Source organism: Elephantulus edwardii, unplaced genomic scaffold (genome assembly GCF_000299155.1).
Source record: "Elephantulus edwardii isolate Elephantulus edwardi_28Jun2011 unplaced genomic scaffold, EleEdw1.0 scaffold00005, whole genome shotgun sequence".
Lineage (NCBI taxonomy): Eukaryota > Metazoa > Chordata > Mammalia > Macroscelidea > Macroscelididae > Elephantulus > Elephantulus edwardii.
Window position 1 is genome coordinate 33,417,889 of NW_006399755.1, and position 15,003 is coordinate 33,432,891.

General features: G+C 38.2%; 1 protein-coding gene across 2 annotated transcripts in view; it reads left to right on the top strand.

Moving 5' to 3' along the window:
* Positions 1–446: 446 nt before the first annotated feature.
* Positions 447–15,003, top strand: part of LOC102876243 (interleukin-12 receptor subunit beta-2-like) — a 143,274-nt gene continuing 128,717 nt past the window's right edge. For both annotated transcript variants that reach the window (XM_006879779.1, XM_006879780.1), the window contains exons 1-6: positions 447–522; positions 2,861–3,148; positions 8,888–9,002; positions 9,930–10,111; positions 11,297–11,439; positions 12,751–12,901. In XM_006879779.1, coding sequence (XP_006879841.1) covers positions 447–522; positions 2,861–3,148; positions 8,888–9,002; positions 9,930–10,111; positions 11,297–11,439; positions 12,751–12,901 — 955 coding nt within the window. The remainder of the gene's footprint in view (positions 523–2,860; positions 3,149–8,887; positions 9,003–9,929; positions 10,112–11,296; positions 11,440–12,750; positions 12,902–15,003) is intronic.

A 15,003-nucleotide genomic window follows, 5' to 3' on the forward strand; every position in this document is an offset into this window, starting at 1 on the left:
AATAGGAGTGGTTTGTGAGTTAATATTATTGAGTACCAAGCCCTATGCTTAAATATATACATGTATAATTTCTTTATATCTAAAATTCTGAAAGAAAGATTTCATTATTCCCACCTTCTTGATGAAGAATTGAAGCCTAGAAAGTTTAAGTAATTTTCCCAAGGTCACAAAGCATTTAACACTCAGATCTAAGGGACTCGAAAGCCCTGTTTCTCTCATCCTTCACTGACACTCAAGCCTCAGAACTTGGCAAGAAGAAGATGAAATTTCTGATGTCCTAAATTTTAACGTGTCCCTAATTTAAAAAAAAAAGATATTAGAAATGTGGAAAAGTTCAATGTATTTAAGTTGTCCTGAACAATTTTTATTTTAGTATTCTCTAAATGTATTTAATTAGAGCAACTAATTTGTCTCTTTTACAGAAGCCATTCCAGAGTTGACCGTTCATGGCATATACTATGAGAGAATACTCATTGCTATTTGTTTTTATAATTATGTGGCTGTTGGTTAAAGCTGAAATAGGTAAGATGTTGCTATACGCTAATCTGTGAAAAGATTTGTAGTTTAAACTCTTAGTTACATTTATAATGTGCACTTCTGACAATGGTTCTATGGGAAGCTCTGGGCACCTAATGAGCAGAGTTGTGCTGCCAACCCAAGGGCAGGCAGTTCGAACTCAACAGCTGCTCCATGGGAGAAATATGAGTAATCTCCTCCCATGAAATTTATGGCCCCAAAAAACCTGTTGGACGGTCAGCAACAAATTGGTTCTGACTCGATGAGTTGAGAAGTAAACATTCTGGTGTTTCGTAGTCAATCTCGGTGTCATTTAAGTGGAAAAGTTTGGAACTATGTCACTATTGTGGTTTTAAACATTTTATGCTAATTATTAATGTAAGAATCTAATCACATCATATGGAGCTCTAGCGGCCAAGTTGTAATCACTGGCCATAATTTTGACTTTTTATCACATAATTAACTCCTAGGAAGGTGGTTAGACACTGGAGCTAGGCATCATAAATACATATTTTACTTTACAGTTCATTTTAACAAGAGGATTTTCACAAATGAGTGCAATTATGCGAAAATAATAATAATAATAATAACAACGGCATTTTCCTTTTTTGGGAGGTTAGTTTGACTTCTGGCATTTGAAGAAGACAAAATATATCAAAGAAGCAGAAAACAAATCTCAGTCTGAAAAAGAAAAACTTTTTATTAAAAATGTTTTATTAGCACGTTTATTATATTTCAATAACTTCTTTACTAATTCCTGTGTGTGGCAGTTTAAAATCAAAGCAATTTTACTACTCAATAATGATTTTCAATGAAGACTGAATCACATCCAAAACTGGTGACTGAATCTCTACTTTTGAAGTTCTTGTTATCAACAGTTAGTATATGCTACAAGCAACTATTAATTTCTGAATAATGTTGTTTTATATTATCGGGTCAGAACCAATCTACAGCTGACCCTTCAGCAGGTGTTCAGAGGCAGTTAATCTCATAGGAGGAGACGGTCCATCTTTCTCCCATGGAACAGCTGTTGGATTCAAACCGTGTACCTTTGGATTGCCAGTGCAACTCCTTGTTACTTGGCCACCAGAACTCTAAGCAACAATTTTTAGGAATTTTAGTGGCCTAGTGACAAGAAATTGCGCTGCAATCCCAAAGGGATGAGGTTTGAATCCAGTAGCTGCTCCGCTGGAGAAGGGTGGACAAACTCCTCCCGTGCAATTTTGTGCAATTTACTGTCTCTGAAAACCCACTGGAGGTTTAGCTATGGGTCAGTTCTGACTTGACGATACACAACAACAACGGTTTCATAATAGTATTATTTATTTATAGGAAAGCTTCTGGGAAGTAGAAGCAACCTTTCTTCTAAATGAGAGTTGCATATGGTATCTGGCATATGGGAAATAGTATGGAGAACTTTTTCTAAAAAGAAATATATTTATGTGATCTTACATTAGTTATATAGGATAATGTTTTGTCCAACCCAGAGCCTTATCTTCTTGAAGGAATATCAAAATATCACCCAGGAAGACCCTATTTACATCCATGATGATAACTATTAATATGCAATAGAGCTCTGGTAACCTAATGGATAAGGAGTTGTGCTGACAACCCAAAGGCACGAGGTTCAAATCCACAGGCTGCTTCTCAGGAGAAAGATGGGCAATCTCTTCTCATATGAGTTATAGCCTCTGAAAACCTGCTGGAGGGTGCGCTATGGGTTGGTTCTGACTCAATGACAATGAGTTGATTTCTTGAGGAGACTAACACACCAGAGTCTCAAATATTTTCTGTCTGTTATAATACAGTCTTCTATATTACATGTGCTTTTATAGCAGGAGTGCTCCTAATACAGCATGAGAAGGAATTCTTAAATTGCCCTTAAAATCTATAATAGCCATTTAGAACTTTTTTGGTATGATGTTTAAATAAACATTGTAAATGATAAATGATTGTAAAAGCAAATATGATTTATTCTTATTCTGAGAAGCCCTGTTTAGTAACCCAGTGAATGATTTATATATACTAGAGGTTGAACGTTCCTGGAACTGTGCTTCTGCATGTTTTAAAACCCTATTTTCTCACCACTTTCTTGTTACAGTATGGTTTATAATATTATTGTTTTGAGAAGGATGCCTCTTTTAATTCAAATACAGTTAGACTTTAACACAACTGCCTGCTAGTCTCATTATATACCACATACAGCCAGAACAGTGTGGATTATGTATATGTATATATCCATGATGTGAAAGGGATTTCATTCCGCCATTGGGAATTACATAAACTCTGCAGTCTGAAATGGACTTTTATGTGCCAGCTGAGTGCTGTATTTATCTTATTTTAGATGTGTGCAAGAATGGAGACGTGACTGTGAAGCCTTCCCATGTAATTGCACTTGGATCAGCTGTGAATATTTCGTGCTCATTGAATCCCAGAGAAGGCCGCTCACGCCTTTCCAGTTCTGACAAGCTATTCCTCTACAAATTCAATGAGGCAATTTACTTTCAGAATAGTAGCTCCCTCAGTTTTCAAGTCACTGGCCTTCCCCTGGGAAAAACCTTGTTTCTCTGCAAGCTGGACTGTGGCAGGAGGAATAAGGATCCAATATGTGGGGTCGAGATCTTCGTTGGTGGTGAGTATTCCATTCAGAGTTCCTAAATATCCATGTACTATTGTTCTTGTGGCATGTGCACTAGAAACCTAAATAGAAAGCAATTTTTCTTCTTCTCATAAATATCTTGTTAACAACAGAGAGGATCTCAATGTGAGGGGTCCAGAAATCAGTTGAATTGGCAGCTTGTTTGTTTTATTTGTTTTCTTTGGGCCCCAATCATACAAAATTGGCATTTTTGCAGCTCAGTCTTTAAGTCTTTTTGACTTGAGATTTTGTTCAAAGATACAATCTCCAATGGTAAAAAGAAAGGAATATGTTTCTCTTTATTAAGTCAAGATTGACTGACTATACAAAGCTGAACACCTTTCCTTGTCTCTGGCTTAATGCATAAAGGTCAGTTTCTAGAAATAAGTACATAAATAAGACAAAAGTAAAAGTACAAATCATGTTTTAAGAATTTTGTAAAAGGAGGGCTTCTGACCTTCATCATTGTCTTCCAATCACAATCACCTTGACCATTGGTTATCATACATAGAGGAGGTTACAAGAGGTCTATTATCATACATAATTATCTTTTCCTGGGTTCTCTAGAAAACTGCCGGGGACAAAAATTAACATGCTAACAACACTTTTTTTGGAAAGGAAAGGGTACATTCATGGGAGACAACGTGACAGAGTAAACCAAGAGAGAAGGAAAAGCAAGCAAATACGAAAGGGTTCATTTCCTGACTTGCCACAGCACTGACAGAAGACACTGCCGTTTGCTGGGCCACCAGGGCATTCCCAGCAAGACCACAAGGAAATGCAATGACAACAAAAGAGAGAAGGATTTGTCTGACTCTTGTTGATCAAAGTTATCCCCCAGAGCAACAAGCTGACACTGCTGAGTTGTCCTGGTCTCTTGAGACAGCTGATGAGGAGTAAGAACTAAAACACCAGACATAGTGTCTGTAGCAGGAGCCACAGAGCACAGAACAAGCCAGCAGCATTGCGTGTAGCCTGCAGCCAGCAGCCCGCAGCCTCAAAGGTCCAACCAGGCAAAGCAGTGAGCAAGTATAGCTTTTAGTGATCCCATGTGCCCTGTGCTTCAGTTGCTCCAGAGCAGCTCTAGAATGGAGGCAAGAGGCAGATTAGAACTAAGAGGAGTTGCTGTTTCAGCCAGGTTTGCCACCATGCAAGGTTAGGGTCTCTGTTACAAAGGAAGCTACATGGTGCTCAGCGAGATTCTTGCCAGGAAAGATGGAAGCCTTTTTTTCTGGGACCTCGGAGGATATGGCTGGTGCCGGGCAATTTTTTTCAGAGTCAACAAAAGCACATGACCAATCAAATCAGTAGTCATGAGAAGAGTGAGATCACTGCAGTACTCCTCTGCCAGTTCAGGACCTCCCCTTCACACTCGTAGTGTCATGTACTGTCAGTCTAGACTGCCTGTGAAGTGAAAAGGAGCTTGAGTTGTGACTCCTAACCCTGCCCCTATTCTTTCTGTCTTTGAGATTTTAAACCACATGAAGTTTTTTGCATTATTACCGCATTCCAAGATGAATGAAGCATACACATATGCTCAACCTTTACTCAACTTACAGTCTCTGAGCCTCAATATCTCGATTTGTGTTGTGGAGATGGTGAACATCAACTGCATAAGATGACTGTAGTGATTGAATGACACATTGTCTACAAAGCCCTTAATGGAGAGCCGGGCACCTAGGTGGTGAGCACTAGGACTGCAATTTCATCTCATTTTATTCTTTTCTTCTTTGTGTATCATTCTGGCTGTCTGTGCATGTTTCCGTACAAGAAAATACAAACACTGGTTACACTTAAAATTTAAAAAGACAAAAAGAAAACTATACCCTTGGTCTTTCTCTTGTGCTCACAACACTTGAATATTTCATCCAGATGTTTCTCTGTCTTACCAGAACAATAGTATGTATTTAAGACATTGTTGGTGCACTGATATCTGATCCAGGTGCATCCAGTGCTGCTGGTGTTTTCATTCTTTTTCTTCTGTAGAAAAAAATATTTTCTTTTTGCAGACAAAAACCATAGTTTTTGTAGGAAAAACCCCACATTTTATAGAAAGCATTCTTGGCAATCAATTCCCTTAAAGAAGCATTTAGCCTTTTTATTGGATAAATAAGAGTATTTTTGTGGACATTTGAATAGGGAGTTTCACTGCCAACCTAAAGGTGGACTGTTCAAATCCACCAACTCCAGTCCCCCAGGAGAAAGATGGACCATTTCCTCTCATAAGATTTGCAGCCTCTGAAAATCTACTGGAGCGTCAGTTCTAACTCGACAGCAGTGAGTTGAGTTGAATTGATCTATGTTGAGACACTGAGTTGACATATGTTAGAATACTGTGATGTGATCCCTTTGCAGTTGTTGCTTTTCCTTCCAGTGCCCATGGTTGTATTTATGATAGTTTCTAGGACTCACAGGTCTAGGGAGAAAGCAAATTATCTCTGACCTGATGCAGCTCAGCTGGATGGTACTGCCAGAATGTTTCTTGCGCAACAGGAGCAAGTGGTAACCACACAATAAAAGGACTTCTTTTTGAGCAAATTTAGCACCTTTGAGGTGGAGGACTGACTGGAAGCAACACCTTTTCTGAGTATAGTCAGTCATTCCAAGAAAAGAAACAATGAATTTTGGTTCCACCTGGGGTGCTGTGCTCAATCTTATTTAGTGGGGGAGTTAACAGTGTGTTCTCTTTTTTGGTAAGTGGTAGTCCATGGTGCCACCACATGTCGTGACAGGGCCCATCATGAAATTGGCTGGGTTTTGATAACTGGAAATAGACAGGTCACCTTTTAGCCTTTTCTTCCTGTCCCTTTCCCCAGCTTGAGCTGATCACCTAGATTATACACAATAACCTAACTTTGCCTCAAGAGTGATTCACAAACCATTTACATAATCAAGGCAGTAAGAGAATTCTTTCTTGGTGGTTCTTAATCAATGCTTCAAAATCAAGCCAAATCCATTGTCCATGAGCTGATTCTAATTCATAGCAAGTCTCTATCAGGTTTCTGAGGCTTTAAGTCTTTACAGTATCAAAAAGAATTAGTTGACAGTGATCTGTTTCAGAGAGTAGCATGTGATTAAGAACCAATAGTATTAAAGTAGTATAATGAAATACGCAAGGAGCTGGAATTAGGAAACCAAATGTGAAAAACACACTCAACATTGATTGCTCAAGCTGAAAGAACTGAAGAACAAATTCAAGTCTTGACTGCAATGCCGAAGGATTCTATGGACAAAATTTTAAATGATGCAGAAAGCATCAAAAGAAGATGGGAGGAATATACTGAGTCACTGTACCAGAAAGAATTGGTTGACATTGAATCATTTCAGAAAGTAGTATATGATCAAGAACCTATAGTACTGAAGGAAGAAGTCTAAGCTGCACCGAAGGCACTGGAAAAAATAAAGGAATTGATGAAATAGCAATTGAAGTGCTTCTGGAAACAGATTTAACCCTGATGTGCTCACTAGTCTCTGCCAATAAATACGAAAGACAACTAACTACCTTACCAACTAACTGGAAGAGATCTGTAATTGTTCCCATTCCAAAGAGGGTAATTCAACCAGCTGTGGAAATTATTTAACAATATAATCATTAAAATCACACGCAAAGTCTTGCTGAAAATGAATTTTTAAAAAATGGTTGGAACACTTCAAAAGGGAAACTTCTAAAAGGTAAAACTGGATTCAGAAGAGGCTATGGAATGAAAGATAACATCATATCTGTTAAATGGCTCTTGGCTGAAAGAAAACATGTGCTTTATTGATTATTCAAAGCATAAAGAATTCTAGATAGCACTGAGAAGAATAGAAATCCCAGAACCCTTAAGGGTATTCATGGGAAACCTAACACAGACCAAGAAAAAGCAGTCCAAATAGAGCAAGGGAACACAATATAGTTTAAAATCAGAAAGGTGCAGAAGTTCAGGCATTTTGCATTTCAATCGTTCATCAAAAGACCCTAGGAAGAGCGAAAGGTAAAAATGCTGGGTTAAATATATGTGTTTACTTTCATTCCTCATAAAATATCAGTCAAGATTACAAAAATTTTAAGTGGTATAAATTTTCAAGGGCAAAATGCAGAAGCGGAAAGAATAACAGTATTTTGGAAGCCAGAAAGCAAGTGGACCAACGACAATTGACTTTGCCTTCAGTTGATAGTAAGAAAAATCATGATACAACTTGATTTAAAGCAGAAGTCCTCCTCAGCCAGAAAGATTCAGAAATTGGTGGCACCAGACAGTTCTTGGAGTGAGGGCAAAACAGGAGGCTTGGCAGAAAAATCCATTTTAAAAAGCAATTATAGGAACTTTAGCTCCCTAGTTAGAGAACTCTGGTGGTGTAGTCAGGGGAGTTCTGCTGCTAATCCAAAGGCTACATCTCTTTGGGATTCAAGTCCACTAGAGGCTCCTCTCAGAAAGATGAGCAATCTCTTCCTGTGCATTTTACAACCTTGAAACCCAGCAGAGCTATGAGCTAGGCCCAACCATGTGACACAGAGAGAGAGAGAAAGAGAGGGAAGGGGGGGGGAGAGAGAGATGAGGAGCGTGAGAAAGGGACCCCTATTTAAAGAACTCTTATTCCAAGTTCTTTATGCAAACTAAAAGGGCAACAGTTCAAATCCACCAGGTGTTCCAAGAGACGAGATGGACAATCCGCTCCTGTGAAGATTTACAACCTTGAAAACACAAATGGAGAGTCATCATGAGTCAGAATCGACTCAAGGATGGTGGGTTTGGTTTGGGTTTTAGTTTCCTAGTTGGCAGTAGCATACTGATAACCATGGCATTAAGCATGTGTTTACATGCAGCTCTCTTTCTAACTCAGCTTCCAGGATACCGGCAGCCTGATCTTTACTCTCCAGAGAGGTACAGTTAACATGCTCAGATGCTAACTGAAAGGGTGGCAGGGGATATAAAACCCTGGTAATTTACTTGCTAAAGAATCAGCCGCTGGAAGCTTTGTAAAGCACAAATCTCTTCTGACACACACAGGACTACAGTGAGTCTAAGTCACCTTGAGGGCAACTTGTTTGAATATTTGAATTAGTGTCACTCTAAAAACTAATTCACCATCACTTGAAATGAGTGGACGGACAGGTGTCGGATGGTCACCTTGAAGAAAGAACAGAAGAAAGTCAGGGTGAAAGATTTGCATTTAAGGTGCAGCACCCAGACTCCAGCCCGATTCTTCCACTTCGTAGCTTTGTGCTCTTGGGAAAGCTACTTAACCTCTCTAAGCTGAAGTTTCCTTGTTCATTAAATGAGGCCAGTAATAGGATCTACCTCTTATGGCTCCTTTAACGTCTAATTGAGAAAAACAGTATACAAAATACTTATCCTTAGGATTGGCTTACACTGTGTCTAACACATTTTCACTGTTGTTGTTTGCTGTCAAGTTGCAATGGACTCACAGCTGACCCTCCAATGACTTTTTAAAGGCTGTAAATCACAATGGGAGGAGATTGCCCAGCCTTCTCCCACAGAACAACTAGTGGATTCAAACCGCATGCTTTTGGAATTGCCACACAATTTCTTACTACTAGGCCATCAGAGCTCTGGAGTACTACACTAATGAAACAGATTTTACTAGTGTTACTAATGTTATCAGAAGAATTTATGCACTAAAAGTAACTTTGAACTTGATAGAGTCTATCATGCCTCTCAGTTCATCTAGCTTTGGGATATTCATGTAGTATTTAAAATAAGAGTTTTCTTTCTCTCTTCTTTTTTAAAGTTATTCCAGAACAGCCTCAAAATGTATCCTGCACACAGAAAGGAGAGCATGGGACGGTGACTTGTACTTGGGACAGAGGAAGAGACACCCACCTATATACTGTCTATACTTTGCAGTAAGTGAGAGCTGTGGTTTTGTAGCTCTTTCGCAGCATTTCTTATATTTGACCTTCAAAGAAATTCAACATATAATAAAAATAGTGCAACCGACAATTTATGATAATGAGATCCTTTAAAAAAAAACAATCTAATGTATATCGATTACAACTTGTCCATTCACCTAAAGTATAAATTTTATATAATAATCTTAGTCTTAGAGCTAACTTAGAATGCTCATTGGAGCAGTCAAGCCCAAGTTTGGGGTGTTTTTCCCTGGCCTGCTAGGGTTAAACTGACTGTGTAATATTGTTTCCCTCATTTGTAGAGAACCCTTGGCATAGTGATATGTAAGTTGATTCTTCTTTGAGGGGACTTCCTGTTAGCCTTGGAGGAATTTCTTTATAAAGCTCCTTTTCCTAGCCCGAGATATCTGAAGAGTTGATGGTTTGTTCATTCCAAAGATTTTGCGGTTTCTACTAGATGGCCTCAAATGACAAGTGACAAGGAGATAAAGGAAAGCAGGTGGGCCAGGTTCCAGACTGGCTATTGCTGTCCTAGGGGCTTACTCTTTTGTTCTATTGATACCAATGTGGAAAGGGATCCTTCAGATAATAAATAAAATTGCCCTCAGAAGCCAAGATGGCAGCCAGAGAATTCAGGTGGTATATACCAGAAAATCACTCATGTGTATCAACTAAAAAACCCCAACAAACAAATCACAACCAAAACCAGTTAAGGTCTACTTGGGAGGGGGGGAAGGAGAGGTAAGAGATAGTCATATTTATGACCAAAGAGTATAAATAGCCCTATGGTATTTCCCCCTGGTTTCAACAGTGACCTGAAAAAGTTGTCTAGAATTTTAAGTATTTGAACATTTGGTTCTATTGTATTTAAGGAAGAACATCATAACATACCTTGCTAATATAATTCTCTGTTATTGAAAGGTTACAAGGACCAAAAAATTTTACTTGGCAGAAACAATGTAACAATCATTTTTGTGACCCCTTGGATCTTGGGATGGGCCTTAACCCTGAATCACTTGAATCCAATTACACAGTCAAGGTTACCGCCAAGAATAGCCTTGGAAGTTCTTCATTTTCATCCACATTCACATTTCTGGACATAGGTAATTTTATTTTGCTTTTGATAGGTGTCCTTCATTGGCATATAAAATTGGTTTTGAATATGTAATTGTTTCATTTGGAAACAGGGTTGATGAAAGTGGTATAGACAGAGTACTAGTTGTTTTAATCCAAATATTAAGACAATATCCCAAACTACATAGAGACGGCTATATGGGGTGGAGTATCAAACATTATTCTCTCTGTTGAGGAAATACAAGTTCCTAACTTCAAGTTTTTAAGACATCCATTTCATGAGGGAATCAACTGCCAAGGATATTACAATCGTAAGATTATTCAGGAAAATCAATCTAGGTCCTTTTTTGATGAAAGTGGTTTTTTTACCCCTATGGATACTCCCACTGGTCTAAGATGGCTACATGTTAGCCTGCTGGACTGGAGCAGCCATCTGCAAACCAGAAAGAAATGTATCAAGAAACAAATACCTCTTGACTGGAAATCTTTACCTCCGCCCTTCTTATCAGCTTGAGATTGGAAGTGAAGCAGCTCTGGCACATTCCAGAGCAAGTGCAATGGGCCCACTAAATTAGAGTCCAACTCAGGCATCCCTGAGTTCAAACCATCTCATGTAGGATCGAGTTTCTAGATTACCTGAAATTCCAACTTTCCACAGTGTGGCTGTCTTCTTTATTCTCCAAGCACATGTATGCCTAAAACCTGCTAATTACAGGAGTTGCTGCATGGATAGTTTCTGTATACTTTCCTACCACGCTTCTCCACACCTTACCTTCCATCTCTTACAATACACCGTTCGTCTCTAAACTATCTTCATTCTTCCTTTATTCTTGTCTTCTGATTTTGTCTTTCTCTACCCCTTTCCTTTGCATTTCTGACCAATATTTCTTATCTTTCTAGGAACAATCACCAGCAGCCAAATCAACTCTCTTAGCTCTTGGAATTGTTTGACATGCTGATTTTCTTTAAGTCATTGGATTACATAATGCTAACAACATCAAGATATTAATATTATTTTATTTGGCAAAACTGAATTATTGAAAAGAGCTTGAAGTGAATACAATTTTTCTTTTCTTTTGAAGACAGGAACTTCTTTCATATTTTGTCAAACCTATTTATTGTGCATCTTAGAACTATCAGCTCTTTACCTAATGGTAATACATAAGCAATTTCCACACATGGAGCCAATTACAACTTTTTGTCCTGGTTGCTAGTGAGACCTCTTCCTCCGTGGGACATTGGAATCAAATTTCTAAATACTTCTGAGAGAAGATGTCGTCTTCATTGGAGAGATGAGAGACTGGTGCTGCTTAATCGACTCAAATATCGGTCCAATAAAGACAGGTCCTGGCACATGGTAATGATTGTAACAGTGAAAATGAAGGCACCTTTAATAAAACTATACAGACATCTGCCTTTTCTTGTCAGTGAAATACAGGCCTATAAGCACACACTTGAGATACATCAGAAAATCAAGTCAACCCCCATTTTTTTAAAACTGTCTTGTATTTTGAATACTATTTTTGAAATCTTTAAGCCACAAGCTTCTGTCAGCCAATAGTAATTTTTCATGATTTATTTCTCATATAGGATTCTTTTCTCACAGTTATTAAATCCTTTTCATTATTATTTGTTAGCCTTCTCCTCCACATATCAGAAATATTAAAGAGTTCCCATAGAGGTTTTATATGGAACAGATATTCACAGGGTTAAAGCAATGTACTATTTTTTTATAAAGTGAGGTGTAGAATTATGATTATTTTCAGTATTTTTGTAAAATGCAATGATAATAATAATAAAGGATTGACTTCACGTAGAGCTGATATTGAAGTGATCTATAACTAAAGATTAGAGTCTTTTTGTTATATGTTTGCATTAAAGCATAATCTCAAATATAATTTCTCCCAGGTTCTTTAAAATTATAGTTTTTAATCTTTACTTATTGGTCAGTTGGTTCCAGGATCTCAGGACCCTTTTAGAAACAAAGTAGATGAAGTCTTAGTCCACAACGTTTTTTGTGTATCTTATTTTACGTTGTTGTGTGCCGTCGAGTCGTTTGTGACTCATAGCAACTCTATGTACAACAGACCTAAAATCTGCTCTGTCCTGTGCCAATTGCACCGTTTCCAATACACCCATCCCGATTACCCCAGTCACTGAATGAATCCACCTCATAGAGGGCCTTCCTCTCCTGCGCTGTCCCTCCACCCTACCAAGCACAATGTCCCTCTCCAAGGACCGGTCCCTCCTTACAACATGTCCAAATTATGTTCGACGGAACCTCAGAATCCTTGACTCCAAAGAGCCGCCTGGTATGACCCTTTCAGGGATGAATCTGTTTGTTTTCTTAGTAGTCCATGGTACCCTCAATACTTTTTCCCAACACCACTCAAAGGCGTCAATTCTCCTTCTATCCTCCTTAGTCATTGTCCAACTCTCTGATGCATAACAAGTGATTGAAAAGACCATGGACTCTATGAGTTATTATTATTTCAGATTAGTATTATGGGTACTTAGACACCCAATTATTGACATTTTTCCTATTGAATAGTAGACATGGGAAATACATCAAAAATTAACTGTCTGGCTTAGTTTCTTCTCTTTATGTTAAGAATATACAATCAATTTAATGCTATTGTGTATCTTTTAAAATCTTATTTCATTTAAGGTTAATATTACACATGCCAAAGGAAGACATGATTTGCTTGAGCTGAAACCATATACAGAATATGAATTTCAGATTTCCTCTAAGATTCATCTTTATAAAGGAAGTTGGAGTGATTGGAGTAAACCATTGAAGACCCAAACACCAGAAGAAAGTACGTGTTTTTTTAAAAATTATATGTATGAAAAGTGTTGTTGAGTACCATCAAGTTTGAAGTGACCCTTAGCTGACCTCTGGTGGGTTTTTAGAGGCAGTTAATTGCACAGGAGGAGATTGCCCATCCTTCTACCATGGTGCAGCTGGTAGCCTCAAACCATTTGTTTTAGAATTGCAGTGCAACTTTAAATAGATAGATAGATAGAGGATAAAGTGAAGGAGATTGCGTGAATCCACTCCAATTCAAAGTCAGTGAGAGAGCAAATATTAAAAATAATTAAAGTTAAAAAAAGAATAATTAAAATATTAGTTTATCCCTTTCTAATGTTTTCCTACTAATATTTCTAACTTGTAAGCTTTTAATTTATCTTTAAATTGCCAATTATACTATAAATATTTTTATCCACAATGTTTACCTTGTGAATATAATATTGTTTATATTTTCAAAGTTGGGGGGGGGAGGGAAAGCACATCAACTTGAGTAGCCTAAGATACATGACTAAGATTGATAAGGGTAGTAAGTGCTAAATTCAGGAATTATCTAACTCTAGCTTTTGCCTTTAAACCATTATTTCTACTCTTACCATTAATGAGATATATTCCCCCCTGATAGATAGCAGTGTTCATTTTTTTTCTTTTTGTTAAAGTTTTACATTTTTTCAGATAGATTCCTTAGCTTATTAGTATAGATGCAAAATGTGTGATTTTTTAATTACAGTAAATACTTTCCCATAATTATGTGAGCTACTTCAGAGACATACTTTGGACATGTTGTAAGGAGAGACCAGAACTTGGAGAGGGACATCAAGCTTAGTGGGGTAGAGGGACAGCGCAGGAGGGGAAGACCCTCTATGAGGTGGATTGATTCAGTGACTGGGGTAATCGGCATGGGTGTGTCAGAGGCAATGTGATTGGCACAGGACAGAGCAGGGTTTAGGGCTGTTGTACATAGCGTCGCTATGAGTCGCAAACGACTCGATGGCACATAACAACAACAACAACTCCAGAGTATTCAGTATTATGACATAATAAAAATAGACAAAGTCCTGGACTTCATCAAGCTCATATTCCAGATGAGAAAGATAAGATTAACAAATAAAAAAGTAACATTTCAAAGATTGGTGTTATTGAGGAAATGAAAATAACATGTTAAGAGCTGGAATAGCTCTCCTTTCTTGGGAAGTCAAGGAAAGGTTGCTTCTATGCGGAGGTCCTGGTCACCAGATGTGAGGATTGTCCTGGACAGAGATCGGGGCAATCTCCTCCTTCACTCTTCTCCTCTCACCCACTAAAGGCAGTTCTGGGAAACCCCTTTTTAGAATGCGTTTGTAATCTTGCTGACTTGAAAACAGGCTTGAAAATGAGACATAGTCCTCATGAATAAATTGAAAAAGACAAAAAAAGCCAAATTTGAATGGAGAAAATGCCAGTGATGTGAAGATCTAAGAGGAACCATTGGAAATGGGCAGATGAGAGGAACCATTGGAAATGGGCAGGTGCCAGGCAGATTAGAAGAGGTTTAAAAGGTAGAGTAATGAGTTGAATATTTTTTCCCTAAATGTTATAGCATGGGCTTGGTGAGAGAAATGAAGCTGGAGAGAGAATGATTGAATTTTGCACAATCAATGACCTATTCATTGCAAATACATTTTATAAGAAACATAAACTCAGGTTATACACATGAATCTCACCTGATGGTGTATGCGTAGGAATCAGATCGATTACATCTGTGGAAAAACCGTTGGAGAAGCTCAATATCAGCTGTGAAAACTAGGCCAGGAGCTGACTGTGGAACAGACCACCAGCTACTCATATGCAAGTTCAAGCTGAAGCTGAGGAAAATTAAACTGAATCCACGGGAATCAAAATATGACTTGGAGTTCATCCCACCTGAATTTCAGAACCATCTCAGGAACAGGTTTGAGGCTTTAAACACTAATGAGTGAAGACCAGATGAGTTGTGGGAGGATGTCAAATGTATCATCCAGGAAGAGTGCAAATGGTCATTACAAAGACAGAAGAGAGAAAAAAAGACCAAAATGGATGTCAGAAGAAACTCTGAAGATTGCACTGGAGTGCAGAGAAGCCAATGCACAAGGA